Source organism: Micromys minutus, assembly GCF_963924665.1.
Source record: "Micromys minutus genome assembly, chromosome: 11".
Lineage (NCBI taxonomy): Eukaryota > Metazoa > Chordata > Mammalia > Rodentia > Muridae > Micromys > Micromys minutus.
Window position 1 is genome coordinate 40137682 of NC_137980.1, and position 19723 is coordinate 40157404.

Consider the following 19723-nt stretch of genomic DNA (forward strand, 5'->3'; position numbering starts at 1 on the left):
CCCTGTCCCTTCTCCATCCTCTCCAGCTTTCTCTGTCCTCACCCTCTATCCTTGACCCCTGATCTTCCCCACCATTCATGCCCAGACACACCCAAGTTTTTGCTGGCTGCCTCCTGAGTCAGCAGGTGGGTGGGATGGGGGCGGGGCACAAAGCCTTGCACGTGGGGCACTTTCGTTATGGGATTCACCCCTACGTTATAAGGATAGAGATAAGTGTAGATGCCAATGTCTAAGGGAGTGAGTCATGACAAATGGGGGCAGTCACACAGGTTGAGAGACACATGGGGCAGGGTGGGCACATCCCCAGGAAGGTCTGAAGGAAGAGCATTTGGGGGAATGAAAACAGCAGGTGATGGTGGCCTTGAGGTCAGAACAGCAGGTGGTGTCCGGGGTTGTCTGAACCGGTGATCTGGGTATTTTGGGGAGGAGATGGCTCTGGCTGCTTTTGAGAAGCAGATGCTAGAGAAGCAAGAGTTGGAAGGAGAGAGTCACACTCATGTGTTATTTCCAGGACTAGAGGTTTATGGTTATTTCTCTTAGCTGTGGGTTCTCATCCCCCGCTTTTCAGGTGCTCCTGTTCAGCCTCGGTCCAAAATATAAAGTGGAAAATTCTGGAAAGAAATTGTCCTAGACAGGTTTTTCCTGTAATGATCCTTTTATCGCTGGCGGTCTCATTGGTAAACTAAGCAACTTCCCTGGCCTGCGTGTTTGCATGAAGCATTCACAGGGGCACCGCCAGCTTTGCTGAAGGCAAATCCCTGGCAGAGGGAGATGGAACCAAGCTCAGCACCTTCCCCGCCCCTCCGAGTTGGGTTGTTCAAGATGCATCTAAAAGTGCCAAAGTAGGGCAAGAGTGTAGGTCACCTCTACCACTTCCTCAGTGTGAACGCAGGGTGGCTGTGAGCTCCGTGCATAGGTGTAGGCCACTGGGAGTGAAGCCAAGGGGGCGTCTGAAGTGACTATTACCAGTGACTCTTACTGCTAGTGACTCCTCCTGGGAGCCATGTTGATACTGAAGATGAACTGTGGTTTGGGGGTCATTGGGCCAGCTCACCGCCAAGCCCACCACAGACCCTGGGGACAGGGGCATGCCCTTGGGTCTTAGCCACAGGAAGGAGACTGTGGGGGCAGAAAGAGCTGGGGCCCAACTCAATAGACACCCTTGATGTCTTTCTCCCTCCTGGGGAGAGAGGATGTGGTCTGGGGCTGGCTGGAACCTGGAGGTGACCTGAGAGGACAGCCTACAGTGTGCACACACGTGAGCAAGAGTCTCCTGGTATGGGGAACACCAGTCTGAAAGCCGCTTTAGCTCTTGTTCTTCATAGGAAATGCATGAACAGGAGACACTGGCTGGATGAAAACAGTATTTTCCACTCTGTTTAAACACTGGACAGTATATCTCCAGCCCCCAAATCAACAGTGTACAAGTGGGTCACCCTGAAGTTACAGCCTGAATCTTTGCAGAATGCTTTGTGTATGAGCCTGAGTAAGTGGGTTCGAACACAGAGCCTTGTGCATGTTAGGCAAGCAGTCTACCACTGAGCCGTGTTCCTTCCTACTTTAATGTTGTTTTCTTAGTCATGAGATACGGGCATCATAAACAGACTGTGTGTGTGGACCGCAGCCCTCTGCTGGGTATGGGGACCTGCAGTATGTAATGTTTTCTTCCCACCCCTTTCCTTGTAAGGAATTAATGCCAGGGCCCAGTGTCACTCACCCTGGGAACTTCTGTTCTGGGGATTCTGTGTGTGGTCACGAACAGATGCCTATCACTTTCCTTGGAAAAAGCAACATACGTTCCCTGTGTGCATGCACTTGAAGATCACTTCCTGCCGCAAACGTGGAGAACAGGATGCCTTGTGCACCTATCCTATGCCATACAGGGCCAGTTCTGCTTCATGAGTCTCATCTCATTTTGGGGCCTGTTGGGTGTAGAGATTCTGGTTGGGCTTCCTTCCTGGGTGTCTGGCCTCAGTACCCTGGCTGTGGTGAAAATGGCCTCCAAGTCTCAAGATTATTGTAAAAAGAAAAAGGGGAGCTTCCCAGGAAGAGGGGTGTGTGTGTGTGTGTGTGTGTGTGTGCGCGCGCGCGCACAGAAAGCCTGTCCCAGAATGGCTGCCCTCTCAGCCTTTATGCCAGAGTAACAGGTCTCCCATGGGTGCCCAGCATGGAGAACCAAAATGGCCATTGCCCCGTGCACACCAGAGTTGTTCATTATCAGTCACATGGCTCTGCTGATCAGCCGCCTCCTCCCGGCTGCTTTCTCGAAACCACAGTGGGCAAAACGGGCCAGTTTAGTGAGAGGAATGGGTAGCTTGGCATCTGGTAAGGGTGTCACTGAATGCTTCAGTTCCCATTAGGACAGACAGAGGCAGAAGGGTCCAGTTGCCCCTCTGCCTTGGTGAGTACCCATATGCAGGACCCACTTGGCACCTCATTTGTGTCAGGACAGATGCTACAGCAACTCCAGGAGAAATCAGGGTACCACCACATATAATGCTATAGACCACGATGGGCCTCCATTTCCCAGGCCACACCTAAAGTAATCTTGTGTGCGTATATAACATAAATACCTACCTATCCCCCTCAAATACCTGCTCTAGCGCTAGCCTGCTGCTCTATGGAAAAGCAACACCCCAACCCCCACCCCCACCCCAAAGCAAGTTAGTGGCTGAAGGCTAGGAGCTGGCCAGCAGCCAGCCAGACCTTGCTTCTGTGCTTTCTGTTCTTTTATCCCTATTAGTAAATACCTTGCGGACACCTAGCCAGTGGAGTTGTTTTCCCAGGGAGCTAACTCCCACCCCGTGCCTCTTTTGTAAAGAGTTTGTAGCTCTGTCCCACGGAGCAGCTGTTTGGGTTTTGCCTTCAGACTTTATCCTCTTCCATCCTGTTGGATTTGTTTCTTACCCTGGAGGCGTTGGACTTGGTTTCGGCACCTGGAGAAGGGCCTGGGTTTTGAGGAATGATTAAACCATCAACTTGGCTCCTTCCCGTGGTGTTTTTGACACCTCTTTAATTTTTTATTGATCTGGGGATCCAGTCGCCTTGAGACTGTTTATAAAGGAAGAGCCGGGCCTGCTTTGCCCATCCATACAATCTGTTCTGTCTGTGAGTGGGGGGGAGGACACTCAGGGTTGGGCAAAGGGGGTGTCTGTTCTGGTCCTTAGCCACAAAGCCTGCCCGCTTAGGCCGATGTCTGTTTTGTCCTTGATACCACTGTGAAACTAGAGCTCTGTGCAGGTGAGTCCCTGGGTCACGTTGCAGCCAGTGTGAGGCATCCAGCTCGGGTCTGTGGCGGGACTGTTGCCTGCTGTGAACTAACAAATAGGTTTCATCTGTGGCCCTGTGATTCTGCTGTCCCAGAGAGGCTGGAAGGACACTCCCTGCTCTCTGTTTTTCCAAAAGTCTGGACAAATGGTCATTCTGTTGCATAAACTAACAGTGGTGGGGTGCCTATGAAATGTCCAGCAGCTAGTGCCCACTTTAGAGGCTGATGCTCACTTTAGAGGCTGGTGCCCACTGCAGAGGCTGGTATTCATTGCAGAGACTGGTGCCCACTGCAGAGGCTGGTATTCATTGCAGAGACTGGTGCCCACTGCAGAGGCTGGTATTCATTGCAGAGGCTGGTGCCCACTGCAGAGGCTGATGCTCACTTTAGAGGCTGGTGACCACTGCAAAGGCTGGTATTCATTGCAGAGACTGGTGCCCACTGCAGAGGCTGGTATTCATTGCAGAGACTGGTGCCCACTGCAGAGGCTGGTGCCCACTGCAAAGGCTGGTATTCATTGCAGAGGCTGGTGCCCACTGCAGAGGCTGGTGCTTACAGACTTCTGGGAATTGATGAGGTCTTTTGAATTCTCAGCATTATTGGGCACCTAAAATGACCCTAAACTGACTAAATAGCTCCCTCCGTGTCTTCCTAACACATGGATTACGTTGGAGTCAGCTCTTACACTTGGGAAAGGGGTAGCCCGCTGGTGTTTCCTGAGTGCAGTTAGCTTGCAGGTTTTGCTTGGCTCACCCACACAGTGTTTTGTTTCGTTTTGTTTTGTTTTGTGTTTTAATATTTAGATGCCAGTACTAAAGTAGCAGGGAATTGTCCAGAAAAATGGATTTCCAGGGTCCCTCAGAAAACCAAAGGATCTGGCTACTGGGGCCTACATTCCAGCTCAGGAGCCACTGGGAGTCAGAGTCAAGGCAGGCAGGTCCCAGGTCTCCTGAGGACAGCAGTCTCTCCTCACCCCCCCCCCACCACATGCATCATGGTGGAAGAATGGGGGGGTCCCTAGCATCAGACCATCTATTGCTTGCCAGGCCTTGGTCCTGTTCCCATGGGGACCCATAGGCATTTAATATGAGATTCACTTCAGAAGCATCATTGACCCTTGTGGCTGTCTAAGGCATGACCTGCACAGACAGGTGGGGACCTGGGAGAGCTCTCTTGGCCTCTGCCAACCTATCTTCTCCCTCGTGTCTGGGGGACCTTTAAGTGGGTAAGACTTTTAAAATTCTCTCTCTCTCTCTCTCTCTCTATCTCTCTCTCTCTCTCTCTCTCTCTCTCTCTGTGTGTGTGTGTGTGTGTGTGTGTGTGTGCATACATGTGCTCTTGTGCCTGTGGAGGCAGTGTCTCTCACCGAGCCTTGAGCTCACTCATCTGGCTGGCCAGCAGACCTCAGGGATCCACCTGTCTTCCCAGGACTGGGGCTTTCTGTGTACAGCCTGGCAGGTTCCACAGACCCCAACTTTTTACCTGTGTTCTGGGTCCTCGTGCTGAAGCAGCGGACACTCGCTGCAGAGCCATCTCCCAGCCTGTCTTGTCTGCTTTTATGATTTGCTCCTGTGTTTGCATTAGAATCAGCCCGAGAATGGCTGCCCTGGTTCTAAGTTTGTCTTACCCCATGCTGCTCTGTTGTTTCTCTATATTAAACATCTCCCCCAAATGTCTCAGAAGGATGAGCTCACCGCAGCATGTATTTAATCATTTTTTACTATGAGAAACAGAAACTTGGTGGTTTGTCCTGTGAAATCTCTCCTGGCCCAGTTTCTTTCAGTCTTTTTTTCATTCCTGCAGGGAGGTCCCACCTAGTCCTCTGCCTGTAATGTTCTGTGGGTTAGTATGTCATTTGAGAGGTGTGACAGTCAGACTTCCAAGAATTTGAAAGACTAGCTCACAGTAGGTGGTGCATCCTCACTTCAAGAAGGGGTGTGGCTTCAGGTGCCCTCTATCCTTGGAGATTAGGACACTTGCTGGGGAATGCCTTCCTCCACAAACTCCCTGGTTAAGGGCACTGGGTGACCTCTCTTCCTACCCAGCCATCCCTTCCTCTCCTGTGAGCTGGAAAATCTCTATAAAGGGAAACTTCCCTGTGCCCACAATGGGATAATTCAGATAGATGGGGAAGCCAGATGAATGCCCCAATTCTTCCCCATTATTTACCATTTAAAAAAGCATAGGTCAGTTTGCTAACATGCTCCCTTGGGTGACCAGTTGGGGCTGTTTGTGCGTGACTTATTTGGAGCCATTATGAACCCATGGCCTTACCAAAACTGATGTTTTAAGGTTTGAATGGCTGGTTTGAGCAGGTCTTTTTGTCCCTGTCATCGGTTGGATCTAAATAAGGACTTCCTACCCCCTCTTCCTGTGTGTAGCAATGTGCCGGAGGCTTCAGGCAGAAAAGAGTCCCCTGTGTGCAGACTGAGTCTTGCATGTTCTACTGGCTTTATCAACAATACAAATATTATAAGAACCCAAAATTATATAATTCCATATTACCTATTGATACTCCTCGAGTACAAATTTAAACCAGAGCCCTGACCTCTGAGCCCCTCTATTAGTTTAAGAAATGCTAGCTGGGTGTAGCTGACTCAGTCATGATCCTGGGGATATGGTTCAGTTGACAGTGTGGGAGGCCCTGGGTTCCTGAAATCCCAGAGATTATGAAGCTGCCCAAAGTGGGTACCAGGAACCAAACTCTGGTCTTCTGGGAGAGCAGTATACATTCTTAAACACGAAGCCGTCTCTCCAGCCTCACAGCTTTCCATGGGTGGGTAGGAAACGGTGTCTTTTGGTGACCAGTTTTGATTTCCATTTAGCTGAATTCATTTCTGAAAAGTCTGCACTTAATGTGACTCTGGTTAATCTCCTCCACGCTGTCACCCAAAGCTTAAAAGACATGCAGGTCCCCACCGTGTCCTGCAGGGCCGATACCGTTGGGTCTCAGGCTGAGCTTTTACTGTGCACCAGCAGTCCTGGCTTTGAGTTTAAGGGCCAGTGAAGGGGTCTTCCTCCTCTCATGTCACTGAGAGACTCCACTGTGTCAGCTTCCAGGCACAGGGGCCTCACTTCATCCCGAGCCATTCTACTTGGGGTTGGTATTCGGGGCTGTGGTTTTCTGAGTTAATCGCTCACTGTCCCATCTGCTGAGATATGCAATCTTCCCATGGGCCCGTGGTCCACAGGGGCTATCAGTGGCTTCCTCACACCAAGCCAGGGCTCTCCCCGGACCTTGGCCATTAGGTCCGTTTCTGTCTAGCTACTTTATACTTGTGTCAACTGACAGGAACCGTTTATGGGCTGTGAGGCATGGAGCATCATGGGAGCTGGTTAGACCTCCTGTGGGGTCTGGAACCAGCTGGCTGTCTTGTGTCTTCTGTGCCCCTCCAGTAAGGCAGTTCTTGGGGCTCCAGAACTACACAGAGCGTTCAGTCAATCTTAGATCATGGACTCTTTAGGGAGGCTGTGTTACTAGCTGTGTGCCCAGGGTCTTCTTCTGATGCATCCAAAGCCGGGATGTCTGTGCATCCTGGTTCCGCTAATATGTCTCAGTTGGGACACGGTGGGATGACAAATGTCTGAGGATGAGCCCTGCACGAGACCTGTGTGCCATGGTTCTCTAGATCCTCCAAAGGTGAACTTGATTGGTTAACCACTGGGGCAATCTCCGATGCATCCCTGACACACAGCCCTGCTCCTCCCTCCTTAGGCCCCTTGACAGAGCTCTAGCTAATGAAAACATTGCCCACCGGAGATGCCAGGTTGGCACGGGTCAGAGACAAGGATGCCGAGCTGAATTCAGGCCCCACAACACTGTCCTATGTTGCTTTCAGCTTACAGACCGAAAAATCTCTCTCTGGGGTGCTGCCGAAGGTAGGTGGTTTCTCTACCACCTTGGGGCTTGGTGCAGACTGCTCTGCCCACCCCTACCCAGCAGCCCTTGCCTGGCTAGCACCTCTGCCTCTCACTCGAAATCAGAGGCTCAGAGCTGCTGCTATGTTTACTCATCCTGAGAGCTGGGGACAGTTTGGAACAGGCATTTTCTCAGAAGTGCCGAGGCCTTGCAAGTAAGTTGTCTAGATGCCGGGGCGGCCGCTGGGGCTTCCGCTGGGGTTGGCTTCCCGAGGCCTGTGTTTTGCAGCACCCGGTGACTCAGAATTCTATTCCACACGTGGTCAGCCTGAGGCAGCTGGTGCTCCGTGGGGGCAGGGAAGGCCTGTGGGGGACCCTCCCACTGTGAAGATACAGATGCTCCCAAGGGTGAGGTCCTCAGAAGCAGGAAGAAGGCCATGTGGATGTGGGATAGATGTAGAGAGAGAGTGAGCCTTGTTCTGTAGTGGTTCCCATATTACAGATAAGGAAACTGAAGCTTGAGGCTGTGAAAATAGGCTTTTTTTTTTTTTTTTTTTTTTTTTTGCTCCAATGCTTGTGACATCATATTGTCTGGATCTTAGCCACAGCCAAAGCCGGAAGTTAGGAATGCCCGTTGTCACGGTGGGGATGCCAGGGTCAGAGAAAGATGGGTAAGGATGCACACAGGCAAGGGAGAGCTGATGACAGTATCAGCTTTTTGGGTAAAGCTCCGTGATCCTTGGCAAGCTGTGTAAAGCCTGCCACAGGCTAACCCTGTGGTCCTGGGCACACAATCCCTTAACTTTGAAGCCTGCCAGTGGGCGTGGCTCAGGACACTAGAGGAATCTCTTTGGTAAAACGGGCCTCTGGAGACTAGCAGTGTAACTAGGCTGTGTAACAAAAGACCTCGAAGACATCTGTCCCCTCCCAGTTCTGGGGGCCAAATGCCCAAGATCAGAGTAGTGTGGACAGGCTCTGTGATGGGGCTCTGTCTGGTTTACAGATATGCCTTCCTGCTGCATTTGTGACCCAGACATACAGACTGCCCCTGGGGTGTCTCAGGAAGGCATTGCTCCCTCACATCAGCCTCTTGTATTTTGTGAGGCTTGGCATGGAACCTAAGGTTCCATGTGCTTGCTAGGGAGGGTCTCAATCTCTCAACTTCATCCCCAGGCTGGAGGGCCCATTCTTCAGATGCCATCACACAGGGGCTAACAGGATCAGAGTTTGTAGCAAGTTCTCGGGAGGAGGGGTTGGACTGAGGGGACGAACAGGGGTGAAGACTGAGCCAGAGTCAAAGACACACGCAGCCTCTGAGGTATGAGTACCAGGACTGGGCCAATGGGTGTTACTAGACAAGACTGAAGATGGATGGGGTCTAGGCCTTGTGTGAATCCTGTGGGGCTTCTTTCCAGGCAGGTAATGGGGCTGGACTGTAGGAGGGAGGCAGCCGTGCCTGGAGTAGCCTGTGGTAAAAGGAAGACTTTAAGTGACCAGAAGACAGAGCAGATGTGGTGTGAAGCATAGCCCAGGGGTCTGTTCCGAGGAAGTGGGCACCATGGCATTGGAAGTAGTAACTAAGACAACCGTGTGTATGTAGGGGACTCGGCTATGAGCAAATAAACGGTGGCACTTGTGGCAGGACATAGAAATATCTAGAAGGTGAATTTATGGGAGGCTCAGAAACTGCTCGGTCACTTGGCATGTGATAGTTAAGGTCTCTTGAAGCTGAGTCTGGAGTTGAGGATCTCATCCACAGAGGCGGGACCCTGTGTGACCTGTGATGTGAGGACCGGGGCTTCGGGCGGGGAGAGGCATCCTTACCACCTCTGTTCCCACCTACTCCTCCAGAGAGAGGCCTGAGCTGCCCACCTCCGGCCTTGACCCCACCCCATGCCCACATGCAATCTCAGAAGTCTAGACGAAGACCTTGACTAAGCCTTTCAACCCCAGAGAGAATCATGGCTTCCCAGTTAACTGTGTCTTCATCTTTGTGGTCGCAGCCGCTCTGTGGGTTTGGATGGCTGTTTCCTGAACTCCGGCTCAAGGAACCCAGCATCTTGCATCAGCCCTGAAGTCAAGACAGTCCTTGCTTCACAGTCTGCCTTCTTGAAGAGTTTAGGGTGGGCCGCAGTGAGCTGGCACAGGGAGGAGGAGCTGACCCCTTGCTCCGTTCAGCAGCGGTCTTAGGCTATGCTGCAGGAGAGGTGTCGCTGCTTAGGAGACATTCTGCTGAGCTGGGGGTTAGAACCCAGCTGAGGGGTGAACTCAGCCTGGGTCTTGACAGAGAGGCTGCACTTCCTGGTTGTTTTTTCCAGGCTTCAGGTCCATCTGAATGCCCTGGCCCACTGGGACGTTAGCGCCATCAGACTGAGCGTGCTCCCTCAACCTTCTTCTGTTTCCCTTTGGCATGTTCCCGCATGTGCTGGGACTTCTAAACATGTGTGTCTGTGGCCCCAGGAGTCAGGAAGCTGGACAGATGACGGATTCTTGACTCTTTGTGTGTCCATGGAAATCACTGTAGTAGCTTAAGCAAACCGGTTCTTTCCTGTCTGGTCCACAGGAGAGGTGGAGAGTCCTGTTTAGGCGACTAGCTGGAGTCTTGTAGGAGGCCCCCAAATTGGGCAGGAATTCTAAGACCGATGGCTTTGGGGAGTCAAAGCCTCTTGAGCCAGCCAGAACCCTCATGGGAGTCTTCGAAGCCTACTTCCTGTTGGAACATGCAGGGAGATAGAATGTTAGTCTTAGTTTTCAGAGGGTCCAGGACCCCCTCTCCCCTCATGAGAAGACTGGAGGTGGCATTGCTCAGCACAGGTTATGCCGCAGAGCAGTCTTTGTTGCTGTCACGCAATTGAGGAAACTGAGGCTCCATGTGAGACCATATGAGAAGCCACAGTGCTCTCTCTCATTCTAGAAGCTTCCAAAAGATTGTCACGGTATCCTTTCCTGGGGCATCCTGATGGTCTTTCAAATTTGGGAAACCCTAAATGGAGTCCCTGGGGCTGGCTCCTGGCTGACAGGCTCCCCAGTTCAGGAGTATGGGGTAAAGGGGTTTTCAGCCTCTGGTTCAAACCCCAAAGGGGCTCCTTAGAACCAGAGCTGGCGTGTAGATACCAGAGAAAGGTTGGTGGGAGCTGTAGGGTTTGGGCCATGCCATGGCTTTGCAGGGACAATCCCTCCTTTCTTGGCTTCAACAATTTGGCCTGAGAATAGGGGCTCCACCAAATGCTGAGGTGAGAGGCTGCAGTTGGCCTGCCTGTAGTTCAGCAGCACAGAGAGACGGGCGGTTGGAGTTGGGACTTGAGTTGTAGGCATCAGACCGAGAGAGGCCCTGCCTCTCTGGCTTCCCACCTCTGGCTTTCACCAAGAGCAGCTGAGAAATCTTATCACTAACAGGAAGCCTCACCTCAGCTCACACAAACCTCAGTGACGGGCACTGCCTTTTTGAGGTAAAGGCTCCCCTTCCTCTGGGACCAGCTTTTGAGTCCATGGAGACAGGGCAGGCAAGCAGGACCTTTGGACTACACCAGTAAGTGGTCTGGTGTTCTGTCTGGCCTCGAATCCATGTGTGTAACAGCTCTTTCCCCTCGGGGCTGCTTAGCTTGGTGCTATGGGACACACTGAAACCATTAGCCATGTGGCATATCTGACCTGTTTTTCAAGGAACAGCAAATGGTGGGGGAGAAATCAGTCCTCCTGCTGACAGGCAGGGACCTAATCTGGAAGCCTAGGCCAGTTAGTCTGTTCTAGGACAGACCTAGGAACACTTGTGGCGATGAAATGTAGGAAGGAGTCAGCAAATGCCAAGGGTGTTCCTCTGCATTTCCCACGGTGAGAACAAGGCTAGTGACATGTTGGTAACGTGCCTGCCCAGCAAACCCTGGGTTTGGCACCACATATAACCAGACACACTGGCACGTGTCTGTAACCTCACTGTAGGCAGATCAGAAGTTCAAAGCCATTCTTAGCTATATACTAGAAGCCAGACAAGGAGACATGTGACCTGTCTCAAAAGAAAAAAAAAGTAAATTGAAATAGAAACAGAGCACACTGGGAACTCGGGGAGTGGGGATTGGGGAGGTACCAGCCATTAAGCCCATGGAGGCAGTTAAAAGGTCTAGAAACTGCTTTGAAGCTAATGTAAAGTTGGAGCTATACAGAAGACATTCTAAGTGTGTGGCTCAGGGGTAGTTGGCCTAAGTTTAAAACTGCTAATGTGGCCACTGGCAGGAGGATTTTGTTTTAACACCTAAGGAATGGCCTGATAACACCTGTCCTGGATTCTGGAGAGCTGTCATAGAGCAGACAGGGAAAGCCAACCACAGCTGCCCCCAAACACTGGATAGCTTTGGAGAGAGTAACTTTGGAGGACTTTTAAGAAATTATGTTTGATCTCTGAGGTGCTACCTCTGGAGAAGGCTGTCTCAGTGGAAGGGTCCCTCCTGGGATTTCTTTTTTTGTGGGCTTTAGAGGAAGCCAACTTTATTCCATCTCTGTGATGGGCCCTAGAGACTGGCAAGAGGCCTTTAGTATTGCCTGACCCCTCATCTTATTCAAATATTTTGCCTCAGAGACTGCCACCCCCTCTTTGCTACTGACCTTGGCTCAGTGCTACTGACCTCAGCTGCAGGGTTCACCCAGGCCTGGAAATTAAGATAATACAGAACCAGCCTGAAACTCCAGTCCAAGGGTGAGGAGGTCTTGGGTTGTGTAGCTGGAAATAAATTCAAAGTATGATGGAGTTCAAAGGTAACTTTTCCTTTTCTTCTCAAAAACGGTTTTGCACATCTCTTTCAGAGTTGATAGACACACACCTTAGCTGGATACAAAACATATTATGAGACCGAGTGACTGGTCTTTGATCCGAGAAATCAAAGTGAAAGGTAATGATTCTTCTACTTCTCCCTGGGGTCTCCAGCTGTATTTTCTCACCTCGAGCTCACTCTTAAGTCACAGAGAATGCGCCAACCCCAAGACCCTCTTTTCTCATTGGCCAACTGTCCTTGCCATTCCCACTCCTACTCTCGAGGGTGGGACAACTCCAAGATTCTCAGTCTGTGTTGTGGGGGTGGATGTAAGGGTTTGCATGCTGTCCTGGGGGACCCCTGTACCCTACAGGAGTGGCCTTCAGGGCCAGTCATTCCAAGACAATGCTGTGTACAATCAGCTTTCTTTCAGGACTGTGGGCTCTGAATTAAGTAGAGACCCTAGGAAGTCAGCCAGGAAATGTTTCATGTTAGCTATGGCTTAAGGGGTTGGCCTTTAAGTTACTGCTAATGTGCACTGACCTGACCCGTGACCGGGAGCCAGTGTGGCTTTCCCAGAGTACACAATGCCCTTGCTTGACTCCCTTCCTCTCCATCCAACTTCACTGGCTCTGGCCTCAGGGGCTGCATGGAAGGGTCAGGTGCTGAATCAGACTGGCTGGAGCAAGCTTGGTAGGCTCTTTGACAATATAGTCCCCATGGGTTAAGAAGAAAGTCAACTTTCCTGCACCCTTGTTATGTGATCAGCCAGACGTCACAGCTCTGAGCCAGTGGTTAAGTTGACACTATTGGGGGTGCTGGGCCATGGGTAGCTTCCATTTCTTTTTGTCAGTGAATGCAACCCCTTTACCTCTCAGGCAAGGTCCAGATGTCCTTGGCAGAGTCACACTAAAATCCCAGGCAAAAACAGTGAAGAAGCTGGGTAGTGGTGAGGCATGCCCTTAATCCCATCACTGGGGATGAAGAGGCAGGTAGAACTCTGTGACTTTGAGGCCAGCTTGGCCTATAGAGTGAGTTTCAGGACAGCTGTGGCTATACAGAGAAACCATCTTGGAAAAGCTAAACAATAACAAAGCCAAAACCATGAGTAAAAGCCCACAGATGAGCTGGCAGCTCAGACCCCCATGTCCCTGAAGATAAAAGCACCCCAGCGCTACAGTGAACCCTTTATGGGAAAGTGGAGTGTTCATCCCATCCAACAGCAGGGATTTCAAACTTTGTTGTGGTCAAGAGTGTTCGCTGTACCAGCCCTCCCACTGAGCCTGTATGGATGGCATGCTGTGTTCTAGAAAGTTCTCTAGGAGTCTTAGGTGTCCAGAGCCCAGGAAGGGGGGGGGGGGCAAGAAAAGGTGCAAGGACATATCTGCAGAAATTAAGTCCTGTAACTATGTCCCCAGATAATATCTCTGGGTTTTAAGTGACAAGGAAGGCCAGTGCTTCAGGCTCAGAGCTCTTCCTTGGCTCTAGAGAAGACTCCCCTAGGAGCTTCCCCTCATGCAGATGGGATGTCTTCCTGACCTGGGCCCAGCTGAGGAGTCCATTGGGGGGAGGGGGCCTTCCAGACCCAGAATACAGCCTCTGGCTTCCTGTTCTGACTGGAGGAGCTGCTCTCTGGCTATACTTTGATGGAATGGTAGAAAACAGATGGGGTTTGGGAGGAATCCAATAGGATCTCCCCATTCCTTCCCTCAGGTGTCATTGCAGAGTCAGCAGGTCAGGGAGTGGGCTGTGGTGAGAACCCCTGAGAGCCCCTTGCCTTGCATAGGGGCGACCTTCCATCTGCAAACTGAAGTTTGAGAGTCTAGTGCTCTGTTAAAGATGGGAGGCCAGCAAGGAGATGCCTGGAGGTGCTGATGAATCTCTCAGATAAGTCCTTTCTAGCATCTAGAATGGCAGCTCTCAGCCTGTGGGTCATGACCCTCATAGGGGTCCCATGCCAGATACCTACATGTTAGTCATATCTGCATGCGGTTCACAACGGGAGCAAAATTACAGTTATGAAGTAGCAACCAAGTAATTTTATGGTTGGAAGTCACCATAACATGAGGAACTGTGCTAAAGGGTCTCAGGATTAGAAGAAAGGTTGAGAAGCACTTTTCTAGAACTTTACCACTACACTAGCCCAAGCTAATTCTTAAGTAATACTAGTTGAGGCACTGGCTTTTCCAGATTGATGAAGCCCCAAAGTAAGCAAAGCAAATTCTTTCGCCTCTTTGCCATTGGCAAGCTATGGTGGCAAGGCTTGATCTGGTCTTAATCCTGTTTTGCCAATAAAGTTTTATTGACACACATTGATGTTGATTTGTACCTATAGCTGTCTCAATGGTTGAGAGAGGACCCAGCACCCACAAATCTGAAAACAGCACCTAGTCCTCTACCAGAGGTATCTGTTGGGCCCTGCCATGGGCCTTTTAATGTCTGTAGCCATTTTTAATGATTCACATTCTTAGAGTTTGTAGTGTCTCTTTGTATATGAATGACTATCAATGATAACGAAAAGGCAATGATTTTGATGCCCTTGAAATCTGTCCATCTTTCCTGGTGGCAGCCCTCAGGGGTCAGGCTTAAAGTCACACTGAAGTTAGAGAAGTGATCCTCCTCAGTCATGTCCCTATCGAGGCTAAAAGCTCTACAGTGGGCTGTCCCACGTCCAATCCAGTTTGTAGAATGTGGAACTTTCCGGCAGACCACCTGCTTCAGACCCTGAGCACTCGAACTCAGAAGGTATCAGGCCTTTTCCTGCATAAAATGCAGCCAGGATTCTGGGATTCCAGAAACAAAAAGGAGTGAATGCTGAACCTCACAGAACAATTTAATTTTTGGCCAGCCGTGAGGGCTGCAGATTAAATCAACACAGTGAGCTCTGGATTCAAATCTGTCTGCTACAGTGAGAGACTGCCAGCCTGTACAGTGTCTGTCCACAGACGGATTCTCTTGATAGGGCTGAGGTGAGAATTAATAGTCCCACCATCCTCAGAAAATCAAGTGATCATTCTTTCGTAGATAAAACTTCTAGACCAGTAATAGTCACCCCCTCCCCCAACACAGTTCTGTGCACGGCACAATCTGTGAGACACGGGTTTCGTGCTGACTTCTGGTAAGGGCAGGAACAGGTAGTGTTGGAACAAGGACAGATAGGAAGTTAGATATGGACAGCAGGTGGGGCCATGTGGGGACTCATGGTCTAAGGTGGGGAGAGGAAGAAGCTAACTAGCAGAGGTGAGATATTTGGAGGATTTATGGAACAGATAAAAGAGGAACAGATCTCTGAGTCACCCTTGGTGGCCATACCCAACTCTGATGTGGGACCTGAAATGTCTATCCTTTTGTGTCCCGGGTACAGGATACAGCCAGGTACACACAGCAATAGCAAGTTGTCAGGAAGAGAAGATACAGGAGAGCAAGCACACCCGGCTGTGAGGAGCCTTATGTCCGGGCTGTGGGTGGCATGCATGGGCAGAAGGTATAAACCTTTGAAGAGGCAGGGATGGCATCAGCCTGGTAGGGGACCAGAGGCTTCTGGTGGCGTGAATTAGAAGGGTAGAATCTGGGACCGTACATGCTCAGACATGTAGGAAGTGAGGCCACAAAGAGACAGACCCCAGGGTCCTAAGAGAGACTCTGGAAAGCCAGTAGGGGATTGGCCCAGAGCAGGGGTTTTAGAAATAGAATTTAACCAGGATGAAGGAGAGGGTGAGGAAAGAAGACAGGAGACAGAGGAAGAAGGTGGTGACAGGGCTGAGCTGGGGACTCTCCTTCCTAACGGGAAGATAAAGGTCAGAAAGTCATTGTGGGCATCATGGGCTACATTCAAAGGGCTGCCCCCTGCCCTGGTGGCCCACGAGGGGACACCTGGATGGTGAGGTTGAGCAGAGCCCCTCTGAACTTGGAGCCCAGGGTTTTAGCCTAATGTAGAACAATGTAATTGTCATCATCTGGTTGGTATGTGTTCTAGAACTTTCTTGCCTACAGCCAGGGGTACAAGTAGTACCAGCAAGGTTCCCAAGTGTGCTTCAACTTGACTGCAATCTCACCCAGCAGCCCACAATGGGACTCACTGACTTAATATTCTAGATGTGGTTGGTAGGTAGCTTCCCACTGGTAGGAAACACCTCACCTCAAAAGAAGGCAGTATCACCTCGCTCTGACTGCTAGAGGTTATTCAGCCTCAACGAGGACCCATGATGCCCAAAGCAATGCCTATTAGCTATTTTTGGCAAACCTGGGCTGTTGGTGCCACCACCTCACTGGGCCCTGGCAAGGATGCAGGGGCAGAGCTGGGGTTGGCATTCTACATTCAGATTCCCATTTGGGCCCCCAAGAAGTGAGCTGGTACCTGAAACACAGAAGTATAGTACCCTCCCACATGGTCCAGTCAGCTGACCTGTGAGTTCTGCCCCTGAGGCCTATTACCAGAACTATTTAACATCTTGGAAATGTTCGTTACACTAAGGTTCTAGGTATATTCTTGAACATACCCGACACATCTGGCGACCTGTTCTGCAAGCCCGTACCTGTTCTATCCTGGGCACCGTGGCCATTGACTAGATGATGTCTCAACACCCATAGGGTTAGGAAACAGTAACAATTTTTGGATCCAGTACATAGGTTGAGAAACTAAGGCATACAATGGTTATATCAGTAAAGCCAAGCTCGAAATCAAGTGTATCAGAAGTGGTATTTTGACCTCCCCCCTCCCTACCCCGACTCTGACTCCAGCAGGTATTTGAGGAGCACTGAGCTGAGCCCAACCTTCCCACGCTGCTAACGGCTGTCCAGTGCCATGCACCAGGCTCAGTGCTCTTATCCACTCCACAGTTAGCATCCTCACAGCTGCTCTTACAAGTCCACTCTGGGGTGCGTGCCTATAATCCTAGCACATGAGAGACAGAGGCAGGAGGATTGCCCATCAGTTCCAGGTTGGCATCGTCTCCATCACGAGTGCTTAGAACACATTCCAAGGACCCATCCCCCACAAAAATAAATAAACAAAAGCAAAACCAGCCAGTGAGATGTCACGGTGGGTAACGGTGCCTGCTGCCAGGCTTCATGACCCACGTGGCGGGAGGAGAGGACAGACAGACGCCAGACAGGTTGTCCTCTGGGCTCTACTTGCATGCCACATCCTTTACCTCACCCCCAGAGCACGAGTTAAATGTCAGAGGGAAAACAGAAGGACGATAAATGACCGTGCTGCTTCAAGTCTCGCTGTAGAGACACGGGACCTGAGTCACAGACCAGCAGGGGCACAGGACCAGTTCAGCTCAGAGACAAACCTGGATTAGCCTGCCCTTTAAAACTATACCTACCCACATCCCTGCTGACGTGGTGTCTCAGACTCACTGAGGCAGGGGCATCCCAGGAGAAAGCACCTCAGTCCTCACAGAGCCCGGAATGAGGAACGTCTCTCTGGCGGCTTCAATCTCGACGCTCAGACAACAGCTCAGATGAGAAACCGGGGTGGCGGTGGGGAGGGATTGCTTTGCACCCTTGCTTGGCTCCGTTGACAAAGTAGCACTGAAGATGTACTTTTGCTCTGGGAGCATGCCGCACAGCCTCGTGTATTGCTGGTGCTGATCTCCGGGGAGCTAGGGGAGGCCTTTGGCCAGATCCTCTGTGCTAGGATCTCCCACCCCTTTTCAGCACCTCACACCTCAGAGGAGCTGCCCAGCTGGCACAGGCTAGATCACTTCCATGGCACCATGCCTGCAATTCCTATTAGAACCACATATTGACCAGGAAAGGAGACTGGCTGCCAATCCCCTCTGAGGACCCCTCCACTCCAGGAGCCTTGACGCACAATCTTTGAGCAGTGGAAGACCCGTGGTTATGCTGATTAAAAAAAAAAAATTTTTAATTTAAGTAGACAGCTAGTTAGCTATGACTGTTAAGCCCCAACTCCCTAACCCTTCTGTTTTTTTAAGGGCCCTAAACTTGGGGGTTTGAGGGGTTTTGTTTTCTCATCAGGTGTGATAGGATCACATATTAGGTGCTTTTTTAAAAAAATATTTGTTTATTTTATGTATATGAGTACACTGTAGGTGTCTTCAGACACACCAGAAGAGGGCATCGGATCTCAATACAGGTGGTTGTGAGTTACCATGTGGTTGCTGAGAATTGAACTCAGGACCTCTGGAAGAGCAGTCAGTGCTCTTAACCACTGAGCCATCATCTCTCCAGCCCCATACTAGGTGCTTTGAGGTAATCACAGAAGCAGTTTGGTGGCCCACGGTGGCTTAAGTACATGAAGTAAAGGACAGAAAGGGAGAGAGCTGAACACACTATCCCATGAACAAGCAGCTGGGATAGTTGGGTGGGGCTGTGCTGTGTCACTTCGTAGGTAGGCATTTGTATTTAAATGGTTAAACGATCTTCACAAGGACCGGTGCAGAAATTAGCATCTAATTGGATGCCTGGTTTGGGTGTCACTTCACTTCTTTTTTGTTTTTGTTTTTTATTCTCTCCCCCTCTTCTAGTTAATGAAATCATCAGGAAGGAGTTTTCAGGACCTCCCTCCCGAAATCAGACCTAGAAACAAACATTATCTCGCCACGCCTTCAACTTTGGATCCCCCCCCCCCCTCCTGCCGTCTCTGCGAGTGCGCACTGTGCGGGCAGTTGGTGTCCGGAGCCTGGGAGCCTGCTGCCTCGTAAAGAGCATCTTAGCTGAAGTCCACGGTGACCGGACAAGGAAAGCAACTGCCTGCTGACCAAAGCCTTGCTCTCAACTCACCAGGATGCTGAGCCTGAGACCCCGGCTGTGATAGCGGGAGAACTGGAGGAACTGTGATAGCCCACAGACATGGCTCCTATCTCTCGGCAAGGGTCTTCAGACAGAGCAACCAAAAGAGCATGGCCCAAGTGTCCAGCTTCTGGGCTTCAGAATCCCAGGTCTCTCTCTGCAGGATCTGAAACTGGACGGTCATCTATGCACCAGCCGGGCCACAACCAAGCTTCATGTTCAATCTTCTCTTTCCAAAGCCAAACTGCCTTTGCCCTGACAGGTCCACCTGTCCCAACTTCTCAGCCTTAAGTTATAACACACATACGTCTTTGCTAGCTTCTGGGCCTTTGTTGTGGTTTTCTCTGCTTCAGAGAACCAAGCAAGGAAGCTGCCGGCTGAGCCCTCTCAGCCAGTTACTCCCTAACCCTGCTGCCTGCATCAGACCTCTGATGGGATCCAGCCCAGGCTGGCTGTTGGGAACAATGCCTCTGAAGGTTCCCCCTCTCCACCTCCTCCACCCAGAGAACCTGGGTTCTCGCATTGACTGTTAAAGAGCTAAAGCCACCAAACCAGGTCAAGACTTACAAGTGTTTGTCATGGCCACCACCAAACAGAACAAAGGGGCTGAAATCTTGCTCTGCCCTAAACACAAAGCAGAAACGTGCTGGCTTCACCCCAGTTGTTTGTTTGTTTGTTTTGATCTGAATTCATTTAAAGTCTCCATAGATTCCAAAGCGCTGCTGCAGGAGCTGTGACTCGGGCGGATCCGCCCCACCATATGCCTTAGTGTGATCAAGCCCTGCTTGGCCAGGTTGTGTGTCCTGTGGAATCCTCCACACACCCTTCCTGCTTCAGGCAGCTCCCCAGGTCTTCCTCCTGGTGCAGTTTTCTTCTTCCAACAGAGTCCTCCCAAGCATGTGAGCGAGACCGTTTTCTTCCCTTGCCTTTACCCCAGATGTCTCTTAGTAAAGTAACTTTCTCGACTTTGTCTGCTAGGCAGAGCATCCAAGAAGCAAGCCACAGTGGCTAAATACTCACGGTTTCTCACATCCTGGCTTTGTCAAGGCCACCCGAAAGTAAATCTTTGGAGCCGGGCCAGCTCTGGCTG

The 19723-nt window shown here is 50.8% G+C and overlaps 1 protein-coding gene across 3 annotated transcripts in view; it reads left to right on the forward strand.

The window, feature by feature from the left end:
- Positions 1-18498, forward strand: part of NFATC2 (nuclear factor of activated T cells 2) — a gene marked incomplete at its 3' end in the record, with an annotated part of 117822 nt that extends 99324 nt beyond the window's left edge. For 2 of the 3 annotated variants that reach the window (XM_080925504.1, XM_080925502.1), the window contains exon 10: positions 18369-18424. In XM_080925504.1, coding sequence (XP_080781630.1) covers positions 18369-18424 — 56 coding nt within the window. Of the gene's footprint in view, positions 1-11923; positions 12010-18368 lie in introns of all 3 variants that reach the window. The other variant, XM_080925503.1, reaches the window with a different exon arrangement.
- Between the last annotated feature and the right edge of the window lie 1225 nt (positions 18499-19723).